A 27,155-nucleotide genomic window follows, 5' to 3' on the forward strand; every position below is an offset into this window, starting at 1 on the left:
CTCCTGATGGATATCATCTGCCAGGGTGACCAGAGCTGTAGTAGGTTCATATTTAATTGATACACCAGTACCGCTGCATTGTCAGCAGTAGGAAAAAATAGATGAAACGAACAGAGATAAGGCCAAGGAGGGTTTGAGGTGGCAAGAGCTGTCAATTCCAGTTCTAGCAAAGAAGCCGGTGGTGCCTCCTTAGTGCTGCATTTTATGGACAGTTTTCTAAACATGCCAATATTTGAAAAGTAGAATCCAAACTTAAAGAGTTGAATGACCCATGGTCCCTTTAATTTTGCCTGTCTCTATTAACATCCTTTAGATATGCTTCCTAGTATTTTTGTTCAGAAGGCTTCTGGTCTTTGGGTACTGTCCTTGAAGTAAATGTGTATACGCCTGTTGTGATACATAAGCACCTCAAGACTTTCCCTCATGGCTCATTTATTTCATTCATGTTTTCTTACCAAGTTTCTTATCACCTCCTGGAAAAGCATGCTGTACAGTCAATAACAATCAGGGTGGATTTTTTAGTCAGCAAGGCTTGATTTAAATCACAGTTTTCTACATAAAGACTAATTCTTGCTGGTATAACTTTAATATGCAAGTAGATGAAGATTTTTAGAATAACAACTTTTCACATTAGTTTTTTTATCCCCAGCTTAATAGGTTAATCATTCATATTTGGACAACTTTTCTGTTGTACTTAGGAAGGAGAAAAATAATCATTACCTTAATAATAACAATTTAAATAGATTTATTAGATCCATTCTACTCCAAACAATCAGAAAAATATTGTTTCTATTCTATTCACTGAACTTCTTGAAACTTAACACTGAAGGGCTTGATTCTGTATCATAGGTTTGTAGAACATAGGATTAGGTCTTTTGTCAACTCTGTCATGTTATGACCATGTTTTGCTGTGAAGAAGAGGCATGTGATTTCTGCTGAGTCAAATTCAGTTTTGAGAACTGCAAAAGGTAAACCAAGCATCTGTGATAATATCTTGTAGGCGAGAAACTGCCCAATAATCATACAAAACCTCTGGAAGAGCATAAATGACATTGTGAATGGATTAATGGAATTTATTTACCAAAAAATTAAACCATACAGCCTTATTCTACATAATTAAGAAACTAATCTTTATTTCATGATTGAATAACCTTTGGTAATATTTTCACCAAAAAGCATTTTATTTTAAAAAATCCAATTTAAATAAAAAAAAATCTGATTTTGATTTTTTTTTTAAAAAAACCATTGGTTTTATCCACCCTGATAACAATACATCATCACTGATCTAACAGCCAGGAATGTTTTGTGGTGGTAGCTGACTTCATTGTATTTGTGGTCTTCAAGAGGTGTTACTTAAGTTTGCCTTTTTTTACCTTTACCTTTTCCTTAAGTCTGATAAGTGTTAAGATTTTAGTGAATTATTTTCACACTCTCACAAACAAGTTCTCTCTCTCTCTCTCTGTGTGTGTGTTGTGTGTGTGTGTAAAGAAAAGGTCTGTGTACTTCCTGTAAACCTCAAAGCCTGTGATACATAGCAATTCAGAATTCATTTGTCTTGTGATGTTTGTTTGTCTTGTGGGTTCTGAACATTCTGTGTCAGCTTCCCTGGATTTTCAACATATGACCATTCTGCCTCCAGCGATGTGGAGTTCAGTTATAAACCATAACATTTTCCTTTGAATTAAGGAGATCTCTATTATTAACACCCCTAAATCATGAAGTATGGTTGCTTTTGTGGTGGGATATGCAGCTGAAATTGCAACGAATGCATCTGTTGATTCCTTATGTTCTATTCAATAGAATAGATGAGTAAAATGCTCAAAACCCTTTCGGATAGAACTGATCATGTTCTGTTAACTGGACAATCCTATGCATGTCTACTCAGAACTAAGTCCCATTGAGTTAAATGAGTCATAAATGTAAAGGGACCCCTGGCCATTAGGTCCAGTTGTGGCTGACTCTGGGGTTGCGGCGCTCATCTCGCGTTACTGGCTGAGGGAGCCGGCGTACAACTTCTGGGTCATGTGGCCAGCATGACTTAAGCCGCTTCTGGCGAACCAGAGCAGTGCACGGAAACGCCGTTTACCTTCCCGCCAGAGCGGTACCTATTTATCTACTTGCACTTTGATGTGCTTTCGAACTGCTAGGTGGCAGGAGCTGGGACTCGAGCAACGGGAGCTCACCCCGTGCAGGGTTTCGAACGGCCATTTTCTGATCAGCAAGCCCTAGGCTCTGTCGTTTAACCCACAGCGCCACCCGCGTCTAGGCAAAAGGGTTTCACACTGATCCTAAGACAGTTGCTTTGGTGTGAGGCTTGGAAGTGAACTTTAAAGCCAATGGTGCAAAGCTCCCAAAAATCTTCCTGTATTGAAAATATTTTACTTCTTTGTGAAGACTTTTATTATATTTGGCACTAATATAAGTAATTCTTGGATTGAAGCTAAATTAAAGATCCAGTGTACTCTTAGCTATTGGTGTGCAAACTGCCAAATATCCATATTACCAGGAAACATTTATATTCTCAATTCACTTTCCTCAAAACTATAGCATTTCTGTTTATAAGGTATCTGCATTTGAAAGCTTTATTGGCTTCTTTTAAAATGTGGGAAAGGGGTAAGAATGGTGAATGGTGCTATTTCATATTGTTTCAGCAGACTCCAATAACTGCCAAGTTAAAGGCCATCCGTTTATTGCGCCCCTGATTTAAACTAGTCAAACTAGCTTTTTTAATGCAAATTTTGAACTTACTAGTAAAAGCAAATACCCAAATCTGAAATCCATAGCAGTAAACCATCTTCAAACATTACATCATGGTGCTGGCTATTTATAATAGCAATGTGCTCCAAACAATGCTGTGTTGTCACCTCTGTTATGTCTGAGGGCACTTGCTGATGACCAGCCGCCCACAATAATGAGTAGCCTTTTGTACTTGGGCTTTCCCTTTTTTTTCAAATGGAAATAGTACTATGGAGGAAGCCAATTTTATTTCTTTATTATGGAAATCCACCTTCCTACTACACATACTGGATGTCAAGACTACTTACTGGTCATTGCATCTGATGTAACAATTTCCATTACAAATAACTGCTGCAGTGTATTGTGGTTTCAGCATATATGCAGAAGTGCTGAGTGTAGAATAGCACTGGTGTCCATGAGTATGTAGGATCTTTTTGATCTGGTAAGCTAACATTTATTATTAATTTATTTTGAGGGTTTAAATGGAAGTGAAAACATCTGAATTGTGAACACTTGAGAATGGAGGGAGACGCACGTGAGTCCAAACTTGCTGTGGCTCATTCTTGTAACGCTAAACTATTGTCTGAACCATCTGCTTAAGTGGAACTCTAACACACAGTTTTCTGTGATTTATGTGCATGTTTAGTTAATAAAAATTTAAAAGTGGTTGTTGGTTATTAGAGTTGTGCACAAGTAGGAAAGAAGATTTCCATGAAGTGTTGGTTAGCACATGCCAAAAGCAGCAAGAAATATGCAATGCATTGTCTTTCTATACGTTGCAAACATCTGGAGTTGGCATCTGTGCATAGACAATTCTATTCTGCGCTTCTTGGCAATGATCAGTTTGTGATACTGCTGTGCTTTAACAAATGTAGCCACTACTCCCGACAGACACTTAATCAATCATGATAATGATATTAGCTTAAATTAGCTGCATTGTAATCTTAATCTGAGTGAGAAAGTGAGGAGGAATTGAAGAACCTTTTAATGAGGGTGAAAGAGGAAAGCGCAAAATATGGTCTGAAGCTCAACATCAAAAAACTAAGATCATGGCCACTGGTCCCATCACCTCCTGGCAAATAGAAGGGGAAGAAATGGAGGCAGTGAGAGATTTCACTTTCTTGGGTTCCATGATCACTGCAGATGGTGACAGCAGTCACGAAATTAGAAGACGCCTGCTTCTTGGGAGGAAAAGCAATGACAAACCTAGACAGCATCTTAAAAAGCAAAGACATCACCTTGCCAACAAAGGTCCGTATAGTTTAAAGCTATGGTTTTCCCAGTAGTAATGTACGGAAGTGAGAGCTGGACCATCAAGAAGGCTGATCGCAGAAGAATTGATGCTTTTGAATTATGGTGCTGGAGGAGACTCTTGAGAGTCCCATGGACTGCAAGAAGATCAAACCTATCCATTCTCAAGGAAATCGGCCCTGAGTGCTCACTAGAAGGACAGATCCTGAAGTTGAGGCTCCAGTACTTTGGCCACCTCATGAGAAGAGAAGACTCCCTGGAAAAGACCCTGATGTTGGGAAAGATGGAGGGCACAAGGAGAAGGGGACGACAAAGGATGAGATGGTTGGACAGTATTATCGAAGCTACTAACATGAGTTTGGCCAAACTGCGGGAGGCAGTGAATGATAGGCGTGCCTGGCGTGCTCTGGTCCATGGGGTCACGAAGAGTCGGACACGACTGAACAACAACAATCTTAATCTGGTGTGGTAATTTTCATGTCCCTGGCATATTTGAAAAGACTGTCAATTGTGTTTTCTTGCGAAGGAAAAAACCATATTGAGAAATATATTTGTTTCCATTATTCTGGACTTCTCTGTCTAGGGATATAGTGCACACTCGCAATTGTAATAAAGGAATTGTTCTCCTACATCCTCAAGCACTTTGGCCTCTTTTCTGAAAGATGAAACCATTTTTGCAAATATTTAGCTGGGGATAGGCTGATAATTAGCTGGTTTGATTAGTTTTAGTTATGACTGCAGTTTAATGCTCATCAAATGCAAAATTGGGGTGTGAGTTGTCCACAGCTGTTCTCTCTCTTTCTTTCTCTCTTTCCACTCTCCCACCCCAATGGAGCTGTCTTGGGGACAGAGGCAAGTACTTGGTAATATCAAACTATATTAGCACTTGAATCTTGTTGAAAACTGAATATGTGAAGTTGAAGTGAGAGGGGAGTGCTGAAAATATATCTACACCACTGATAGAAACTGGCTTAACCATCATCTTCCCTGGGAAGTATTGGAACCATGGCTCATGAAGAGAGAGGAGTATGCTATAGATAGATAGATAGATAGATTGATTGATTGATTGATTGCAGCAACCCCTTGTTCTCTCTGGTTTTCAGATGTGCATGGCAAGGGTTATGTATCCAAAATAGCACAACCCACATATAATAGATAAATTTAAAAATCTAGTACAAAAATGGGACCCCAAAGTGAGGAATTAACACCATCAATAGCTACAAATGTTTTATTATTAATGTTACTTATACTGCCCTGATGTTAGATTGGGTGGGTGAGGAATGGAATTGGGCTTTGTGACAGGGCATAGTTGATTGGAACACTGAACAGAAGTGATGCACACTGCAGCATTTTGTTGCAGGTTCCACTGTGTTTCATGTCACAGTATTATTCCAGGTTTTTTGGTTTGCAAAAAAATATCTGCTAGATGGGCACACTTTCCCCAGAATCCTTTTGAACAATACTTACATGATAGTGTACCTGCTGCTACCTCAAAACAAGTTGTTGTTGTTGTTCAGTCGTTCAGTTGTGTCTGACTCTTTGTGACCCCCATGGACCAGAGCACACCAGGCACCCCTATCCTCCACTGCCTCCCGCAGTTTGGCCAAACTCATGCCAGTCGCTTCGAGAATACTGTCCAAAACAAGTAGCAGTGGCTTTAAAAAGTGATGAAGTAACCCCCCCCCCATGCCCCCAATTTCATCCAAAGAATCTCTGTTGAGAACTTCTGGCTCAGCCAGAAACCATAGAAACTATAAACCTCTTGTGGTATAAATGTAAATGTAATATCTGGTTCATTGGCTTCAGTTTTCAGCTAGTTCAGTTAGGCTCGGGATAAATAGATCACTGTTATTGTGAACTGCTAAATTCCACTTGGTTGTCTTAGAAACATATTGAAGCCAACTCCGAGCAATGCAGTGAACTAGGAAAAAATTGTTACATTGTCAGGTTCAAATAATTGTGTTCAAATATTTACCGGTAGCTCGGTTTCTTTTAAGAACTCTTTTTAGCCATTTTTCTTTTTTCACTTCTGAGATGATATCCTGAGGCTAAAATGAGGAAGAACAAAAATGTGGCCAAGTGCAATTTGTGGGTTTTAGGCTATAATCTAGGCTCAGTTTTTTAGTTTAGATTGATGGTAGGAAACGGAACAGTGTTAGGAAACAAAAATGCTCAGTCTGAGAAGTTTGTAAGAGAAATTGTCATCCACACTTTCACCCATATAATCTTACACATTATTTTTTATTAGAAGTATACTATGATTAAGGCTCCCCCCTCATAACTCTGATTTTTTAGGACTAAGAACAAACCTTGTATATTCCTTACTTTCCCTCCTTACCATGGTTTCCATTACATCTGAATATGAAACTATAGTCTAATCTGGATCTACAATGTAGGATCTGAAATTAGGATAGACCAAGATGAAACTATAGTTCCTCTTGATATAAAGGGATACCTTGGTTTAACAAACCCTGAATTTTTTCACCTACAGTATAGCATATGTGGGATAGGCGTGCCTGGCGTGCTCTGGTCCATGGGGTCACGAAGAGTCGAACACGACCTGAACGATCACTGAACAACAACAAAATAGCATATGTGTGATAGGAGGAGGGCGTGTAAGGACACAAGTTTGATCTTAACCTAATAAATGATGAATTGCCTGAACTGGGTCATAGAGGCACACGTAGAAGGAGTTTCTAGATACATGTGAAAGATATTTTAGCAAGTGAGCAAGTAAATCCACCTGTAAATGTTCAACAGATTTGAAATGTGACAGACAGCATGTAATATGACCAGTGCACTGCAAAAATAGATTCATGAGTAGCCCTAAATGGTCTTCTGACCTGAAACAATGGTAGTGAGCAAGCTGCTAACACATTTCTGCATGTCTTGGCAAAATAGTCAAATACAAGTAGAAAAATGTAAACTTGTTAAACGAAGGTTTTAAAGCAGAGGTTGGATAGCCATCTGTCTTGGATGCTTTAGCTGAGATTCCTGCATTGCAGGGGGTTGGACTAGATGACCCTCAGTTCCCTTCTAACTCTAAGATTCTAAAGTTACACGAAATACAGGGATGGTTTAGAAGGATTTAGAAGTTATTGAAGCTCTGAGTATGACTTCATCATACAGTGATGTGGCAGCCAGGACTAATATGATTCCAAAGTGTATCAAAGAAGCAGGAATATTAAAATGCAACGATAGATAGATCAGATAGTATTTGATATTCCTGCCTTGGTGCACATCCTTCTTGACTAATGGAAAGGTATTTGATAGAATTCAAAGAAGAATTTTAACCAAGTCCAAGAAAACAGGAGAAGTAAAGTGGTCTGAAATCTGTCAGTAGTTGGAAGTGAATGTTGAACAACACCTATCCATAAGAAAACAGATTCTTAAATGTGATATCAATTAAATGCTGGATTGGCTCTTGGAGTCTAGATTTACTGCCTGTTGAAGCTATTCGTCTGGTTTAAGTCATGACTTAAACCAATCTAAATAAAAATAAATCCATTTGAAATAATATTGTCTGATTCATGTTTAAAGTAAAGGAAAACTTATTCAACCTTCTTCTAGACTGCAACTACAATAGATAACCAGTTGCTATCTCTTCTTGTATTTTTTAGTAGCAAAACATGCAAGAGCCCTGGTTTTCATTTATTGGTAGCTCCCTGCTTATTATCCATTGTTACAAGTTATTATTCCAACTTCGTATTTTACCTGTGGAACATCATAATTTATATTAACCAATCTTGCTTTACCAATCAGTATGAATGGTATATCCCACTTATGAATGCAGCAGTATTAAGTATTTCATGTTTGTGTGTGAGATACTCAGAAAGCATACATTATTCCTAAAACAAAGTTTTAACACTTAGTATTTTTCATACGTATTTGAAAATAATTTTGTTGAGCTGCTAAATGGGACTGAAAAATCCATAGCATGTCAGGCATGAGAACTTAGCCCTGAAACTGCAAGCCTGAGCACTTCCTTATCAACTGTTCTGTACAACTAACCTTTCTGGCATGCATTAGTGGTAAGTAGGTCATTGACTGAGGTTCTTAAGCCTTTCCTGTAGCTTTCTGCTTGCTTTGCAGACATGCTGGCACAAGAATCCTGTCTAAACAGGTTTTACCTTAGGAATATGAAGCTACCCTTCCCAACTTTGTATACAACAATGCAAATAGGATAAAAGAGTCTTGTATGATTTATCCACTTGTATGCAGGAACACATATGCTACTCCTGAGGTGTCTACTTTTGTTGTTGGCATCTGTCTGTCTTGGGAGACAGTGGAGAAATATGCCTTTGGGGGTGAACACAAACCGTTGGGAGAATCACAGAGCCTGCAATGGCTATAGAGACTGGTACCATGCCTGTTCCATCTTCTGTCAGAAGCACTTGTGGAGGAAAAGGAGAACATTCACACACTTGTTATTAAAATTTGTAAACCGCCCTATAACCTCAGGGTGGTTCATAGGAAAAAATAACGATATATGAGGAGAGATACCAGATGCCAGTGTTCATTTGATCCAGTAGTACAACAGCAAATATTGTCAGCCTTTCACAGAGCGCAACATCCAGTTATATAAACCATTAATAATGTAATATATCCTCCCCCTTGATACAAGTTAGATATAAGACTCTCAGCCATTTTCTGTGTCAGTTTTGCTTGATATTGACACATTACTGTGAAAATAGAAATTGTGCTGTGAAGTGGAAAGGTTATGTTATGTGAAATGAGCAATTGATACTGAGTTAATTGAACTTTGGAGAGCCCTCTTAACCTCTTAGCCATTATATAAAACGGGATCTAAGATTAGGGCTCTAGGAGCAAAGTTCAGTGCTTTCCTTTTAGGTGGGTTGCATTGCTTGGCAATGCATTTCAACTTCAAGGATTGAGGGGTGTATGTGTGTACACACATGTCCTGACATTAACATTGCATAAGTAGCAAATGTGCTAAATGTTGGCTAAAATATGCACCCCACAGCTTTTTGATGAGTAGTCAGTAATACTTCTCCTCCACCAGTATTACTAACTCTCAGTATTGAGAGCTGGTGTAGTGGTTAGAGTGTTGGACCAAGGTAGGAGTGGGGGACCCTAGGTTGAAATCGCCACTCAGCTGTGAAGCTGACTGAATGACCTTGGACCAGTCACTGGCTCTCAACCTAACCTACCTCACAGGGTTGTTGTGGGGATTAAAGGAGGAGAGGGGAACCATGAACACCACCTTGAGCAGTAAAAAGCAAATGCTGTAGAATAATAATACAAGTGCCTTAAATATCTTTATATACTAGCAATGAATAAGTATTATGCACCAGTAGTAATCAATCAAAATAATTATCTCCTTCCCCAAGCGCTTAGCTATGGCTAAAGGTGTATGAAGAAATTGTGCTTGAGTGGGCAGAGCCTGAAAAGAAATTGCATCATACGTAACAAGCCACCCAGGAACTGCTGTCTGCATTGCCTCAGTGCTTTGCAAGACGTGCACTTGAATTGTGGGAGGAATCTGTTATACTAATGAAGAACTAGATTAACTTGTCTGCTGTTTTTGAGAATATGCTTATTTGAAAGTTTGATATTCTGTGCTGCTGCTGCTGCTGCTGCTGCTGCTGCTGCTGCTGCTGCTGTATCCCATGAGCTTTCATTACTAAGTAGCCTTTCTTATTACTAGAAGTGGATGATACAAGAATTTATCCTGTTTCTTTTGGGCTCAGAATTATTGTGCTTTCAGTATGTGTTTAGTTGTGTCAACACTTTTGTTCAAGAACAGAATTTCAGTGTGATATTGTGAGAACCTACTAAAGCAAATTTAATGCTCCCCTCCATCACCTAACAGGCATTGAGAGTCCTCCCATGACACCTGGAGTGTGCTCCCCCCCCCAGCATTCCAACACCTGCTCTGCGTGCAGAAGGAGACCTCCAGGTCATCCATTAGGAAAAGCTGCTGCTACAAGAGATTGGAAAATGAGCCGAATGCCTTCACACTTTTTAAGAATGGATATTTTATGGGCCTAAAGTACCAGTTTCAGACAGGAAAAGGAGGCACAAGTCTCCTGAATTGTGAGTCAGAATCCATCAGGCAGGGGAGTGAATGCATTTTTTAAAAAGCCAAATATGGTAGCTTTGACAGACATTGGTCTTCAACACCTTCAGGCATTTGTTGTTCAGTATCCTTCAGTCTTTGGATAGGACAGACAACTTTCTCAGTAATTTTGTGTGAATTGTTTTCACTTTTTACTTGCTGCAACCTTGAAGCCTACAGCATTTTTTCAGTGAAAGCCCTGAGTAGAAGCTTAAGTAAGAATATTATTCCAGCAGTTTCAGAAAACAGTCTAAAATAATTAACAGGCATGTTTGGTTGGGCAGTAGTACAACAAGCACGATGAAGTTTAAAAATAAAAGGGCAATTAGCAGTATCAAGACATTCATTATGTTAGGCAGGGACACACTGTATGAATAGGTTGCAAGTTAAATTAAATTGACTTTGCAATTAAACCCTGCAAACTTTTGTTTGTCTCAAATGCTGCACTGTATTCTTAGTCAGAAAAATGAACTCAATTCACTTTAATTTTAAGGCAGAATCGCTTTTTCGGACATTTTTCTCCAGGCCTCCTGATACTAATATTCTGTGTGGTGCTCACTGAATACTTTGTTAACAAACAGTTGCTCAATTAGCTATTTATTTGCCTCTTTCTGTGGTCATAAAAATAAAGTGGTATTGTAAACTCTCAAAGTGTTGCTTATTAATATTTCCTTGCTGTTGAATAGGTCGTCATTGTTGAAATTAAACAAAGCTCCTGCTGTATATGGTATAGCAATGCATCTGTTTTTTATTTTTAAAAGATTTTTATTGATCATTGCAGGAAAATACAAAAAGGAAAAAAAGAAGAACGAACACACACACACACCCCCCAAAAAGCATAAATACAGAAAACATGAGTATAATTATTTCCCACTTCCCCCACCCCACCCCACCCTGTGTTAAAACTTCCAGCCTTTTTCTGAATTATGGTTTATATATCTTGGTTCTTATGTATACCTGTATCTATATATTTTCTTTTCTGTTTTGATTATGCCCTTCACCGGTCTGCTAGGAGATTGGCTTTTGTAAACTCTCAAAGTGTTGTTGCTTATTAATATTTCCTTGCTGTTGAATAGGTCGTCATTGTTGAAATTAAACAAAGCTCCTGCTGTGTATGGTAAAGCAATGCATCTAAACTGTCTGGAAAGTTTTTCATCATGTTGCACTTGATATTATGTCTGTATGTAAATGGTTAAGGAAAAGGATTTCCAACATTCATGAATTTCTGACAGCATTGCTACTGTTGATACAAAATGGGGGTGCCCATGCTTACAGTGCATTAACACGGGGTTTCCTTAAGAATTGCCATGTGCTCTTAGCAATTGTACTGTTGCCAATAGCCCTCTCATAGAAATGAATGTTTGGCAGTAAGTACAGTAGTTCCTTTACTTAGCCACAGGATAGTAAAGGATTCAGGAACAACTGTAGAGCTTAATACCCTGAAGGAACAAATGGGTAAGCTTAGGATGTTTGTGTGGGAAATGAAGTGGCAGAACCTGAACAAGCAGGCTGTGAAAACAACAATATCATATTAACCTTCCAGTTAACAGCCTGGCATATTGCAGGCAGATTTTGCCATTATCTCATGATAAAATATTACTCCAGTTATGCTCTCAAATAAGCACTTTGCACTATGAATCAAATGATACACCCCTTAAATGGTGTAGATACTTTTTAGTGGTGATTTTCTTAACATCTAAATGGGCCTATGCTCTCTAATGATTTTTTGAAAGCTTCCATGTCACAAAGTACCTATATAAAAGTAGGCGAATTATTGCTTATAATTGCACTTCAGGTTTCTTTCTTTCATGGAGTCGGAATGTTGCAACTGACTATAAATTAAAAAAAAATAGTAGCATACTTACCAAAATCTAAAGCAAGAAAGCACCTACCCAGAATGGAAGGAAAAACAGGGAGAAAGGTGATGGTACACAATAGGATTATTTCAAAGTATGTAAATTGAGTTTTAGGTTTAAGTTTGTGGGTTTTGCTATCTTCCTGCTTTGATGTGAATAGTGTTTGTTATTGCTACGGCCTTGAAAATGCACCTACTTGGTAAGTGCGTTGAAGTCAAGATTGCAGATTCAATATATGAAATCTCTGTTTATGGAAGTGATGTGCCTAATTGTACTGGGAGTAGATGAGCCCCCTTGAAGTGGAAAATGAGTCACATAATCTGTCTCCTTGGCTTCATATGAAAGGGAAGATACAGAATTTTCTTCATCCTATTTGCTCAAAGAGTAGAAGAAAGTAGGACTGGGCGATACCTGCTTTCTTACATCGTAATACAACACCACCTAAGCATCGCAAAATGGTGATATACTACAATGTTGAAAGGCTGCAGGAAGGAAGAAGGCAGTTGCCTGCCATGGAGGCAGTTGGTGTCACCATGCATAGCTTCTGCCTCTTCCAAAGCCACCGCCTCCTCCAGCACCTTCCAGCCCGTGCTAAGGCAGCTGAGGCAGGATCTGCCTCAGCCGCTGCCACCTAATAATGGGTGGGGCGGCAGGGCGGATGGGGTACCTCTTTCTCTTGGGAGGAAGAGGCAGCCCATCCCCTCTGTGCAAGCCAAGTTGGGGGGGGGGGGCTTGATCAGATGAGAAGTGGATGGTTTAAGGAAGCCTGCTTGTCAGCTGAACAAACCTCCAGCTTGCATGAGCCGGAGTGGGGGCTTTGTTAAACTGCTCTGTTGAGGCATGGGCAGCTGCACACCCATCAACAGAGCAGTTTAAAGAAGCCACCTGCCTGCATGGTACCTCTGTGGTATGAGGGCCAGAGCATGCTGGCGGCTTCACCTGCCATTTATTGTGGGTGAAGCAGCCCATTGCTCTCTGGCCCTCATATCGATTCTGCCTAGTAGAAGGTACCATAAGGTACCACCCATATGGAAAAGGAATCTATCTGAGCACTTTAGCATGACCTATCTTTATTCAGTTTGCCCCTGGGGCAAACTAGATTTATGCTGCATATACCTGGAGACCCCTGCTTCCTTCAACATTGACTGCTTCTCTAGACCAGAATTCTCAGCTCCATTACTATTCCCTCATTTGTTTCTTTTTTTAATACTGTCCTGGCATGGGGGAGCGGGGTTGTCCAATGCTTCTGTGTTGCATATAAGAGTTGGAAGATGCTTCATTTGGAAATACTACTCCAGCCAGTTGCTCCTGTCTGGGAAGAACAGATATTATTATTTCAGTTTCCAGAACTAGTTGCCCCTTTACTGCATTACTCCTCTCCTGATATGCCTGAAACTGAGCGATCTAGTGGAAACTAACTTCTCACTTGACCTAGACCCTGCTGTAGAGGCACACTTCCAGTATTGGTTCCAGCAGCAAAACACTTCATGCTGGTATGAATGCACCCTTGGTATTTGAGGATGACATGTTTATGCTGATGTCTGCAAACTACTACCTCCCCCTACCTTGTTTATGCTGATTACTTAAATCAAGTGTTTATAGGGTGCTACTGCTGACCATCATTAGTGGTTAAGGAGGAGTGAATTCCATGCTGGGTTGAACATGTATCAAATCTTTAACAAAAGTCTTACAGTTCTGGAAACTTGGCAGGTACTATCTGGAAAAGGTACTATACTTTCAAGATTAATATAATTTGTATGAGCCATGGACATGATTCTGAAAGTGGAAAGCGAATTCTGAGTTAAATTGGATTTATTTCAGCTTCATCGCTAACTTTAATATGAGAGTAGGCTTTTCATTCATGAATTATGATTCCATACTGGGCACTTGGGGTGTGTGTGTGTGTGTGTGAGAGAGAGAGAGAGAGAGAGAGAGAGATTCATAATTAGTACTTGCTGTGAATATTGCATCAACACTGTAGCATACTTCAATGTTTTAGTTACAGGTGGGTAGCCGTGCTGGTCTGCCATAATGTTTTAGTTATCCCTCTCATAATTTGACTAGCTAGATGTGCATATAATTTTATATTGACTTTATGCCTTATCTGGTCGCATGTATGTGTTATGAGATATTTGACATGGTCTGCTAGGTTCAGTACTTCACAGATCACAAAAATTGAAGTGTAAATGGGCTCCCTCCTCTCCTCTGTTCATACAGTATCTCTGTAACAGGGTGCTTGAAAAAAGCTTGCTTATCCCTCACACTACTTCTCTTGTCCTGTTGCACAGCCGGCGCCAGTCTGAAAGGGCCAATTCAAATGCTTCCTTATTGGCACTGGCTCCCCAGGCTTGGCTTTTACTTAGAGTTTGTAAAAAGGAGCAGCTGTTTGTCTTTTCCAGCCTAGGTTTTTTTTCCGGTTTCCTTTGCTGCTCTTTCATTGGCTGAGGGAAGGAGGGAGGGAGGGTTAGAGTGAAGTAAGCTGTGTAAACTCTGTGAATGTGGTTGGACTAGTTTTTTTGAGAAGGCAAGGAGAGAGAACTAGTAAAGTGTTGCGAGTCTGTACTGGCAGTTTCCAATTTCCCCCCTTTCCCCCTTACTTTCTCTCTCTCTTGTCTTTCTCCAACATGGTTGGGGATCATTGTAACCTCAGCGGTGAAAGACCAGTACTTGCCCAAACTCCCAAAACTGGATTAAGCTGCAAAATGGTTCTTCAGGCAGTGGGCAAAGTATTAAGGTAATAACTTCTTTTAACAATCTTCTTGCTATGATGGGGGAGAGAAGAAGCATATGTCACATTCTCATTCTGTAGCTTGTTTGGCTATTAATTCACTTTGAGTGCAGACAGATCCTTATAGACATCAGTGGCAAAACTACAATTGATTTTAAATGAGGCAAGATTGCAGGTGATCATGTGAAGTAGAACAATGTATTTAGAGCTAGGGTGTTAATAAATTTAGGTTGGATTTTAGTAAAGACAACAGTAGTTTAAGTGGGTTGGTTTTGCCCCAATTTTTCTGACTTCTGCATTCACTATTTTAGAATTCAGAATCAAAAGAGAAAAATGTTTGGAACTTCTTATTCTCTAAGCACACCTGTGCTTGGACACCTTTGTTCAAATGTTATTGGGCTTCAATAAGAAATGTAAACTTCATGTATGCATATCGATGGTGGGGTTTTCTGGTAGAATTGCTTAAGTAAGGCTGCAGTTCTGTGCGTGCTTAACTGTGGAGTAAGTCTCATTGAACACATTGGGCATCTTCATTTTAAAGTGAAAATGCATAGGGTTGGGTTACAAGTAATTTTGGTGAATAATTTGTTGTTGTTGTTTTCATCATCAATGTGTTCAGTCATAAGGTTTAATCAGGCTCTCGGTCCGGAGTTTGTAATAAGAATTTTGGTCAGACAACGAGGAGTGTACTTTTCCATTGTAACTTCCAGAATGTTACCACAGAATTAAAAATACCTTTCAGCAGAAGTAGTTCTTAAATCAGACATGAATATTTATTTAAATTTGAATGTATGGTTAAATAAAGTGGTTAAAGATCAATATCCGCTGAATCAGTTTATCACAACTTGGTTTTGGTGAAGGTTTTGGGGCAGTTTGTCAACCAGAATAGTATCTCCCACTTTCTTGCATTGTGTACCCCATCCATGGGGTAAAATATATATTTGAAATGCATTTTCTTGGAAGTTACATTTTTCAGTTATTTGTAATAATAACACTGGTATTGACTTGAAAGTGACGAACCCAGACTGGATAAGTGGGGTACTTGGCTCATGAAGAAAACTCTGAACTAGCCAATTAGCAATGGCAACATAGGTTGTGAGTATAACACTAATGATATGGTATGTGAGTATGATCGCCTTACTGCAAGTTAAATATAATTACTACATTTTGAGGTGGAGTTGTGGCTTGTCTGACAGCGTTCGCTGCCATCTTTTGCTGAATCAAACTGCAATTAACAAAGATGGAAAAAGTGATGTCACAATGCAGTATTTTTTATTATTAGTGACTACTGGACTCTTCTAAGTGCGGTGTGTGTGTGTGCATGCATGCTACAGGTAGACTTACATAATTGAGCAAGCCACTTTCGGCATTTCATTTTAGAGGTTTCGTCTTGCAACCCCCCCCCCCCATGAATAATCCAAAATTGAACTTGTTTGGGGCACTTGGTACTTACTGTCTGGTGCATAAGGATATGATAAACTTGGGAAATTGCAAGCTCTGGGTGTGTGCTGTGCAGGAGGACAAGAAAAAGGTGGTGTTTGTGTGCTGGGATTCTGTAGAAGCACAGAAAAATCTTAATGCAACTTCCTAAGAATACCATCTGTCATTAAGAAATGACAAGAACTAACCAGACTTCCCAGCCTTATGTAGTGAAGTTACGTGTGAAAACATGTGGATGGTGTCTGATGAAATCTCAGAAGGCAGTGAGAGTTTCTGAGTAAGATTTCAAGGAGTTGAAATCTTACTCAGAAACTCTCACTGCCTTCTGAGATTTCATCAGACACCATCCACATGTTTTCACACGTAACTTCACTACATAAGGCTGGGAAGTCTGGTTAGTTCTTGTCATTTCTTAATGACAGATGGTATTCTTAGGAAGTTGCATTAAGATTTTTCTGTGCTTCTACAGAATCCCAGCACACAAACACCACCTTTTTCTTGTCCTCCTGCACAGCACACACCCAGAGCTTGCAATTTCCCAAGTTACAGGCAAGGTTTCAGTGCCATGTATATAGGCTGTTGCTTCTCTCCATGTTAAGGATGAGGATAACAAATTTTGCAGAGCAAGAGAATCTGCCCATTTGCTTAATTGGCAAAATTTATTCCAAGTCACACAAACCAGTATTTCGTGTCACAGAATTTGGGCTAACTTGGTGCAGATTTGTGTTCTTTGCACGTGTTTCTCTACATTGGAGAGTATGGACCTGAGCAAGAGTTATTATGAAACTGAAGAGAAATTGAGGGGAATTTCCTTAGTTCTTTTGACTTTTCAAACCAGCATGGGAACCATAGCTGTCAACTTTTCCCTTTTCTTGCAAGGAATCCTATTTGGAATAAGGGAATTTCCCTTTAAAAAGGGGGAAAGTTGACAGCTATGATGGGAACCCATTTTTTATCTCATTTAAAGTGAGTTACTCTTTATGTATTCAGATACTCACCTACGGTGCCAACAAAGAAAGGAAATAACCAATTAAATCTTTACACATCTCTTTGCAATACCCTGTTCTGCATGTAATTATTATCAGTCAGCAGGATTGACTAATATAAGAGTTTAATAGCTCTGTTAGAGCAAATAGGCTATGACTGAAAAGGGTGAATAGAAATGGGGCATGAAGGAACAAGGCAACATAGGCTGCTCAGGAAAGGTAAAAAAAAAAAGATAGTTTAGATTGTATAATGGGTTTGTGTGTGGCAGATGACAGAGGTTTATGCCAAGAAGGATGATAACAAATTTAACTCACTGAATAGTCTTTTTAAAAAAAAATAAATTGGCAAGTTGGCTGTGATAATTTCGAAGTGTCCTTTCAATTTGCCAGGCTTTAGTCAGCTAGTTCCACTTTAAGGACTGTGGAACCTGAAATCAGTAGAACAGTAACCCATTCATCATGCCATAACTGGAAAGAACTGCTTTTGCTATAATGTTTGCTGAGAGAATTAGGGAGCAGGCACACCTGGCTTTCCCATAGGAATGTTGCCATGTTTCTCAGGAAGCCTATGCAGTCTTTGCTTTCATACAAAGGTAGCACCTGTGTTCTTCCTACCACCTTTTACATTTATCTACCTCCTTGGTTGGTTTGCCTCTTTGGTGTTACTGCTCTCTGACTACCACTTATTTGGGGGGAAAGGTCATCAGGGGCTGTGCATGTGTGTGTAAAGACTAAAATGTTGCTTTACTTGAATTGCTACAGTACATCAGGTAGCAGTAAGTTTTGTTGATAATATATCATCTCCTCATCAAACAGTTTAGGTAGGAAGCCAGCCCACTTACATGTGCACCGTTTCATAGAATATCTAGTGTGGAGGGTCAATCTAGTGAAGCTTCTGCCTGATTGTTAAAAATCCATTTCCAAGATCTATTGCTGTTGCATTTCCTTTTTGCTGAAAGTTCATTATTCTGGAGAGAATTTTATGTCGTCTGTTTCATGGGCAGACTTTGTGAACTGGGTCATATTCACCAAGCCCATGATCCTTTTATGTTTGAGTTAGTTTGCTTGTAAAACAAAAGCGAACAGTATTGGGACTGCTCACTTTCCAGTCATAGCTCCTCCTTATATTCTTTAATTGTATTGCAACTTCTAGCAAAAGTATGAAAGTGCATTTGTCCAATTTGATTTAAGTTTATACAGTGTTGATTTGGCTGAATCCTAGGCCCCAGTACTCCAAATTCTGCACTTATATCATGCATGTTGCCATCTCAGTTACTTACTCAGTTGTGCATGTAGATATGGTCTAGAGTTTAACTTCATTAAAAATAGGAATGGTAGAAAAGTTGAATAAGGATTCTGAGTCACTACTATCAGATTTTTAGCCATGGGTAAGGAACCAGAAGCTATGTACAGGTAGATCCCTGAATCCCAGCTCTGACTAGTAGAAGCCCTGTTGATCCTGACCACACACACATTTCTTTCAAGTGTATTTGCAACACCATGATAATGACATTTCTCTCTCTAAAGGATACACCTTTTGCTTCCTTGAATTATGTATTCCATAAATGGTTAGGTTGAATATAACTAAACTGGCAATCCTTTTGATTAACATCTTATCAATCTCCATCACTTTTACAGTGCAACTAATTTTAGTTAGGTGCTAGAGAGAAATTAAATGTTTTTACAAGAAGTTCAGCTTATTTTTATAAACAAGTCAGTTGTGTAATACTACACATACTAGCTCTGAGCAATGTTTTGTTTGCAGACTAGACCACTTTTATCTCTAATGGACCAAGTTCAAATTTTGTAAGCTTGGGCAAAATAACTTCTTAATCACAGTTTGAACTACTCTGTAGACATTGCTAGAAAACAGATCATCTTGGAACTTGTTTAAGCAGAATTTAAGATGGGTTTGAGACTACTGGGCAAAAGGCAATTTGGGAGCTCTCTGAACTATTTTTGTCTTGTTCTGTTCTTTTCTCCAACTTTCCATTTGACCAAAATAGTGTAGCAGGGAAAACTTGACGGAGAGCAAATTATTGTCTGCAGCTTGAGTTGAGTGTCTTTTAATTGCTTCAAACTGAAACATGATTGTGTCTTCTTAGAAATATATCAAGTAGCATTTGCCTCATTAGGTCTTGGCGAAAGTTTGGCAGAAAGGCAACACTTATTCAAGCCTGTCTGTCAGAAATGTTTAAGCATCAACCTGATTGGTTGATGATAAAGTGCATGCTTATATTCTGCGCTTAAAATTAAAATTGTTCTCTAGAGTAACTGTTGAGATACCAGGGTTCAAATCCCTACTCAGCTATGGAGCTCACTGTGATTACCTTGGGCAAGTCACCATCTCTCAGACTAACCTACTTTACAGGATTGCTGTGAGGATAAAATGGTGAGAACCACCATGTACGCAATATTCAGCTGCTTGGAGGAAAGGTGACATATGAATGTAATAATAACTAAATAAATAACACTACATAAGAACACAGGGATGCGGGTGGCGCTGTGGTCTAAACCACAGAGCCTAGGGCTTGCTGATCAGAAGGTTGGCGGTTCGAATCCCTGCGACAGGGTGAGCTCCCGTTGCTCAGTCCCTGCTCCTGCCAACCTAGCAGTTCGAAAGCACGTCAAAGTACAAGTAGATAAATAGATACCGCTCTGGTGGGAAGTTAAACAGCATTTCTGTGCGCTGCTCTGGTTCGCCAGAAGCGGCTTAGTCATGCTGGCCACATGACCTGGAAGCTGTCTGCGGACAAATGCCGGCTCCCTCGGCCTATAGAGCAAGATGAGCGCCACAGCCCCAGAGTCGTCTGCAACTGGACCTAATGGTCAGGGGTACCTTTACCTTTACCTTTTACATAAGAACACCTGGATCTATGTATGTACTTTGCATAATTCTGCTTCTAGTGCTCATGATGGAAAAAGTAAAAGGGTTGTGTGGTACACTTGAGTACAGCTCCACGAACTTGGGAAATCCTGGCCCAAATGTTTTAATGGTGATAAAAATGAGTGTGTGAGTGTTTATCAAAGATGCTCTGTCACTTCTTTAAGAATGGACACGTACTCTGAAACTTCTTTTGTTTTAAAATTAAGAATTTAGTCATTTTTTTCAGTTATACTGATGTGTAAAGAAGAACCAATATGGTACTTAGGACTGTCACCGAAGGAAGAAGTTTTCTGATTGATACATCATTTTATCCAAGGTGTAATGTTCAGTTGTCAGTTATATTGAAAGGGAATATTTCTAATCCTGTTAAAGATGCAGTCTGAAGCTTAGTTTTCAATTTAACAACAGAAGCCCATGTTCCTTGTTAACTATTGATTTATTTTTTTTAAACTAGTGAAAAGTTATTTTCACAAAGCTGGTTTTAAATTGTTGAGAGAACCTTTGGCATTGGCAGACCAATTTTTTTGTCCAAAGCTTTTTTTGGGGAAATGTCAGATCCTATTAATGCTTTAAGCATAACATGTTTTAAAATGTTAAACAATTACCGGTATATATTTAAAATTATGCCAAACTATTTGTATATAGTGACATATATATAGCAGAACTGGTGGGCATATTCTTTAATTACAGTACACATGGAAGGATTTCTTAAATGTATGAGCAGAGAAGTGAGGGATCTGTCACCCTTGTTCCTAGTTCTTATAGTCTGGCCAGCACTGGGTACATAGGAAAATGTCAGCATACTTGTGCATACATGGAAACCATTTACCAAGTGTAGAAATGCTTGCTGTTTACAATGTTGTTGAATCAGTTGAAAAGGAATGTTGAAATTCCACTTGGAGAAGTTAGTTTGCAGCATGCTGAAAGGGGGGGGGGAGTGAACTTTTAGATCTTGTTATATTATCAGAATAGTTTGGAGTGAGGCTCTCTTTCTTCCACAGCAATTTGTATGGATGTACTTGTAGCCATTCCTGCAGTATTTCTAAAATCCTCTGTGGCTTGTCCAGAAACAAAATAGGTTGATTTGACCTTGTGCTTATGAATGAGGCAGGGAAGTATACTGCAGTTACCATTCAACACTGAATTGGATTTAATGGAGCAACATTGTCCTGCCAGCCAACTCACCAGTTAAAACTTGGAACCAGATAGAATTGGTGGTGTTTTGAATGTCAGTCCCAACAAGCTGGTGTTCAGCTTCAAGTGTAGATGTTATTGTTTGATCCAGTAATGGACTGAATTTTGACATAATGTTAGCAAGGCTTTATGTGCTAAAAATTGTACACACAAATTAGTTAAGAGGTTAGAAGGTATTATAATCTCTAATTTGAAAGAGTACAAAAAGGGCATCAGGTAGGGCAGGACCCTTTTATTTTCAGTGAGGGCGAGACACAATGAAGTGAGCAAATGTGGAAAATACCTGGTTTCTCCTCCACTCCCTCAAAACAGAAACCAAATCTCTTCATCTCAGAGCACTTTAATGCATATATGGCTTTTCTGGCAGGACAAGGCAAGTCTGAACTAAAGACAGACCTTTTGCTGTTCCTTCCCCCCAGGGAACTTAAAACAGAAATAAGACTGATTGAACTCAGCTGACGTGTTGCACCGTGTTGAAAAATATTTATCCTTCAGAAGAGGGCTCAGCTTTGCGGAATGACTGTTCTGTGAACTCACTCACTGGTGGTGGTGGTTGAACGTGGTCATCTTTGCATTCCAGCATAGCACTATTTTTGCTTGCTTAGTTTATTTTAGAATACTTACATTTTGCTTTATAGCCTAGAGAGGCACTACTAGTGGATTTAAGAAGACCCTCACAATAGAAGTCACATTCAAGTCTGGTACCAGGAATATTAATAACATGGTGTTCCTGTGGTGCCAAGATGATTCAGGTGGCATTTCCTGCCCTCTTCTTTGCTGTTGTCCTTCGCTCTCCACCTACTAGGGAACAACTCCCCTTGGAGTGAAGCCAAGCAGCTGGAGCTCACTTAGCCCATTATGAAGGAAAGTACCCTAGTGACATTTTCTAACGTTCATCCTCATGGAAGCATTTCTGTAGATTGATGAACTCTGAGAGTGTTTTCAAACTGTGAACATGCACTTACTTCATTCATATCCTTTTGTACTCTCCTATCTGTGCTTCCCACTCTGTCAAATTGCTATGAATTGCTGATTGCAGCTGTTGTGCCCTTTGTGTCTGTACAGTCCTCACAATACATCTTCCTTTGACTAATGAAATAGTCCTTGCCGATTTCACTTTTATATAGGGGACCTTCTCCAACTTGGTGCCCTCCAGATGTTTTGAACTTCAGCTCCAACAGCCTAAGTCATCATAGCCCAGTGGTTGGGAATGACAGAAACTGTAGTTCAAAACACCTGGAGGGCACTTGGTTGGGCAAAGTGACCAGGTGAAAGATTCCATAGCATAGTATTTCTTCTAAACAACAAAGCTGCCTTCATTCCTGGAATGTTATGGCATATCTGGAGATGACGTGAACACTCTGAAAGTAGTTTTTCCATTGTAGATAGATTCACACTTCACATTGCCCCCCCTTCATCAGTGACAGTGTGTAACCCAGCTCCATTCTTCACTCAGAGGGGGGGGTGATATTAATGATTCCTTGAATGGGGCCTATTTCTTGTTATGGGCATCTTAGGACTATTACCAAATGCAGACATGGCTGGCTTGATAAACATAGTTTTTCTCCCCCAACCCAATTCCTCACATTTTTTTTTACCACCTAGCACAGTATTTTGTGACATTTTTGTTGGCCTAACAAAGGTATTGCCAAATATGGATTTGGGTTGAAAAGCAGGATTAAACTGACCTTGAACTGAAGATAAGCAAGCAGAGTGGCCCCCTAAAGACCTACTTTTGGCCCAGTACTATTAATGTTTCATAAATGATCTGAGTTGAGTCAGCAATATATAGCCAAGTTTCTTGATAATGCCAAATTATTTAGAGCCCTTAAAAATTCATATGGCTGCAAAGAACTCCAAAACAATTTCTCCAGACTGGCTGAATAGGCAAAAAAAAAAAAAAAAGGCAAATGCAGTTCAATGGACAAAGTAATGTGCATCGGGGCCAAAAGTCCTAACCACACATCTACTGATTGGGTCGGAAATGGGTCGGAAAGAATATTGAAAATCTGGCATAAAAACAGATATGAGAGCTAAAGCAATTAAGGTGATAGTGTACTTTCCCTGTATCAGGGTGGGGAATTTGTGGCCCAGCAGATGTTGCAGGACCCCCACCACCTCTGCCCATTAGCCATGCTGGAGCTTTGCTCGTTTGTGAAATGTGTTCTACCCACTTTTCATTATAAAATGGGTTATAAAAGTGGGGACACGGGTGGCGCTGTGGGTTAAACCACAGAGCCTAGGGCTTGCTGATCGGAAGTTTGGCAGTTCGAATCCCTGTGACGGGGTGAGCTCCTGTTGCTCGGTCCCTGCCCCTGCCAACCTAGCAGTTCAAAAGCACGCAGTGCAAATAGATACCGGTAAATGGGTACCGCTTTGGCGGGAAGGTAAACGGCATTTCCGTGCCCTGCTCTGGTTTGCCAGAAGCGGCTTAGTCATGCTGGCTACATGACCCGAAAGCTGTGCGTTGGCTCCCTCGGCCAGTAAAGCAAGATGAGCGCCACAACCCCAGAGTCGTCTGCAACTGGACCTAACGGTCAGGGGTCCCTTTACCTTTACCTTTACTTTTGGGGGCCTAACCCCAGATGGCTTGCATATCATAAAAGCATAATACAATTCAAAGCAAAATTAATGGCAGTACAAAAATATTTATAAGCATAGATCAGTTGATCCAACTGTTAAAAACCCCCAGTAAACCACAAAACATGTATCTAAGCTTATAAAAGGCAACCAAGGCAGTGTAGCTACCGTATATCGCGGCGTATAAGACGACTTTTTAATCCCAAAAAATCTTCTCTGAAGTCGGGGGTCGTCTTGTACGCCGGCAACATCCGCCCCGCCACTGGCTGAGTGTGTGCGTGCACAGTCTCAGCCGCCATGGAGCCTCTCCCCACCGCTCCAGCCGCCGCTGCCGCTGCCTCAGCCACCATGGAGGCAAGCGCGGAGCGCTCCTGTGCAGCAAAGGGGAGGCTCTCCCCGCCGCTCCAGTCGTCTCAGCCGCCATGGAGGCAAGCGCGGAGCGCTCCTGTGCAGCGAGGGGGAGGCTCTCCCCGCCGATCCAGTCGCCTCAGCCGCCATGGAGGCAAGCGCGGAGCGCTCCTGTGCAGCGAGGGGGAGGCTCTCCCCGCCGCTCCAGTCGTCTCAGCCGCCATGGAGGCAAGCGCGGAGCGCTCCTGTGCAGCAAAGGGGAGGCTCTCCCCGCCGCTCCAGTCGTCTCAGCCGCCATGGAGGCAAGCGCGGAGCGCTCCTGTGTAGCGAGGGGGAGGCTCTCCCCGCCGATCCAGTCGCCTCAGCCGCCATGGAGGCAAGCGCGGAGCGCTCCTGTGCAGCGAGGGGGAGGCTCTCCCCGCCGCTCCAGTTGTCTCAGCCGCCATGGAGGCAAGCGCGGAGCGCTCCTGTGCAGCGAGGGGGAGGCTCTCCCTGCCGCTCCAGTCGCCTCAGCCGCCATGGAGGCAAGCGCGGAGCGCTCCTGTGCAGCGAGGGGGAGGCTCTCCCCGCCGCTCCAGCCGCCGCTGCCGCCGCCGCCGCCTCAGCAGCCATGGAGGCCGCTGAACGCTTGGGCAGCAAGCGCGGAGATCTCCTGTGTGGCGCGGGGGACGCTCTCCCCGCCGCTCCAGCGCTGCTGCCGCCGCCTCAGCAGCCATGGAGGCCGCTGTGCGCTTGGCCGGCAAGCGCGGAGATCTCCTGTATGGCGCGGGGGACGCTCTCCCCGCCGCTCCAGCGCTGCTGCCGCCGCCTCAGCAGCCATGGAGGCCGCTGTGCGCTTGGCCGGCAAGCGCGCAGATCTCCTGTATGGCGCGGGGGACGCTCTCCCCGCCGCTCCAGCGCTGCTGCCGCCGCCTCAGCAGCCATGGAGGCCGCTGTGCGCTTGGCCGGCAAGCGCGGAGATCTCCTGTATGGCGCGGGGGACGCTCTCCCCGCCGCCACCACCACCTCAGCCACCATGGAGCCCGGGCTGGGAGAGTATACCCCAAACTCTGTTTTTTCACATAAAAAATTGGGGGGGTCGTCTTATACGCCGAGTCGCCTTATACGCCGCGATATACGGTATATTGAGCTTCACATGTTTAAGGACAGTTGTTAAGAAGACACAGTCTCTGTGCCCCGCTTGTGGATTTATTGAAAACATCTTGCGCTTGTGGATTTATTAAAAGCATCTTGTTTGCTGCTGTTTGAAAAATGTGTCAATTTAGATTGGCTTTTTAAATGTGAAACTATGTAACTCCTTACTGTGTAACATGTTCCTCTTAAGCATTTGTTTGAAGACAGTTTGGAAAAGCCCTGTCCGTTCCTTACATAGCTGCACAGGGCAAAAAGCGCCCCTTCTAATCACTTGACGAAGAGTAGAGATGAATCCACACAATCATATACTCAAGATATAATGATAATTATCGAAGTATAACATAATTGTATAAGAGGCTTAAGGCATTCTTGGCATAAGAGAGAAAGGGTAACAAACTGTATGTGGCAATGTCTGTATGTGTACGAATGTGGAAAATTTTCAGCCATGAATAAATCTGAACCTTCATGATGGGATTGTTTGTAACAGCAACTTGTTCCTCATTTCTGTATCATCATAAATGTGTACCTGTTAGCCAGCATGTGGGCTATATACTTGATGAGAGGAGGTAATGTGATCTCAACGATGAAACAGATTGTGTAAGCTGAGGTGAGAATAGCTTAAATCAAATAGTTCTACCATACTAGTAACTTCATAATGCTGCAATTTATCTGATCACAGTAGTACAATAAATAAAACTTGTCTAGGGATGTGAAGGCCTGGAAATATTCAGGAAAACCCCAAATTTTGCCCCCCCCCCATAAAAATGGAAGATTTTTGGATGATGAGACATGAAACACTATCTAAACTTGTTTCAATATGGGCAAACCTTCAGTTTTTATAAATCCATGATAAATATGAAGAAGCAGAAAGTGATAGTGATATAGCTCAGAAGATGAGACTGATTAAATTTCATTGAACCTTCCCCACCCCCCTTAATACTGACCTTTTAAGAGGAAGGACCTGGACACGTAGAAAGTCTAGAACAACACATTTTGTCATGGGAATATATTGAGCACAATAATTATACTACTAACAAGCCCAACTTTGTCTTCATACCTCAAAGTTAAGTACATTTATTTGCACAGTGAATGCTGAATTTAGAAGGCAGAATTATGCAATAAGGTTATGGCACTTGTCATCCTTAATATGCTTGCCATGCTTGGGCACTGCCTGTGTTCAGTCCAGCAGCATCTGGAGCCATGGCAGAGATTGCCTTTTAAGGGAAAGATCTGCTATGAGAATATGAAAGAAAAACTTTTCCCGGGCATGCAAGGAACTTCCTTCCTTCTCTTAAATAAACTATTAGCAACTTTTTTAAAGGGACAAAATGGGGGGTGGTAAATAGCTGCTGTTGCAGCCAACTATATATATATATATATATATATATATATATATATATATATATATATATATAAACTTTTGGCAGTCAAAAGAAGGCAATGCAATTCTCCTTTGCCCACAGCCAGCATATGACTGCAAAAGATAAGCTATAAAATGGGGTTCTGGGGTCAGGCAGCTTGGCAAGGGAAGCATTATTCACAAAGGCCTTGGTTGCCTTCTCTTTTGCAACCAGCTGACCACAACAATAAAAGAATAGTTTCCCCCATACTTTTACCTTGCAGCTAGACCCTCTACAATGTGCTCATACCTCCCATATACAAAAGCTTGCAATAAAAAAGCACTTAAAAGCTGCTCTCATAAGGGAAACATTTATTCTTGCTAATATTTTTCCTGCCAAAATATTGAAGATGAAATCCCAATATATACATTCTGGTGCATGTAATTTAATGTGTGATGGGGAATTTGGATTTTTGAGGAAACCTTTTAAAAGCTTTTAAAAAAAATGACAGATTTATAACAATAAATTTTGCTAATACGTAAGCAGTGTTTGTGGAAGACTCTTTATGTCTGTCTCTCATGGGGTTTGGGTCATGT

The 27,155-nt window shown here is 40.9% G+C and overlaps 1 protein-coding gene across 4 annotated transcripts in view; it reads left to right on the forward strand.

Moving 5' to 3' along the window:
* MOB2 (MOB kinase activator 2) overlaps window positions 1–27,155 on the forward strand; it is a 96,509-nt gene that overhangs the window by 52,120 nt on the left and 17,234 nt on the right. Inside the window, exon 1 of one of the 4 annotated variants that reach the window (XM_033155135.1) lies at window positions 14,430–14,656. The exons of the other annotated variants lie outside the window; for them this stretch is intronic. Within the exon in view, the coding sequence (XP_033011026.1) occupies window positions 14,547–14,656 (110 nt within the window). The 5' untranslated portion in view covers window positions 14,430–14,546. Of the gene's footprint in view, window positions 1–14,429; window positions 14,657–27,155 lie in introns of those variants that run through there. 4 annotated transcript variants of the gene reach the window in all.

This window comes from Lacerta agilis, chromosome 1 (assembly GCF_009819535.1).
Source record: "Lacerta agilis isolate rLacAgi1 chromosome 1, rLacAgi1.pri, whole genome shotgun sequence".
In the NCBI taxonomy this organism is placed as follows: domain Eukaryota; kingdom Metazoa; phylum Chordata; class Lepidosauria; order Squamata; family Lacertidae; genus Lacerta; species Lacerta agilis.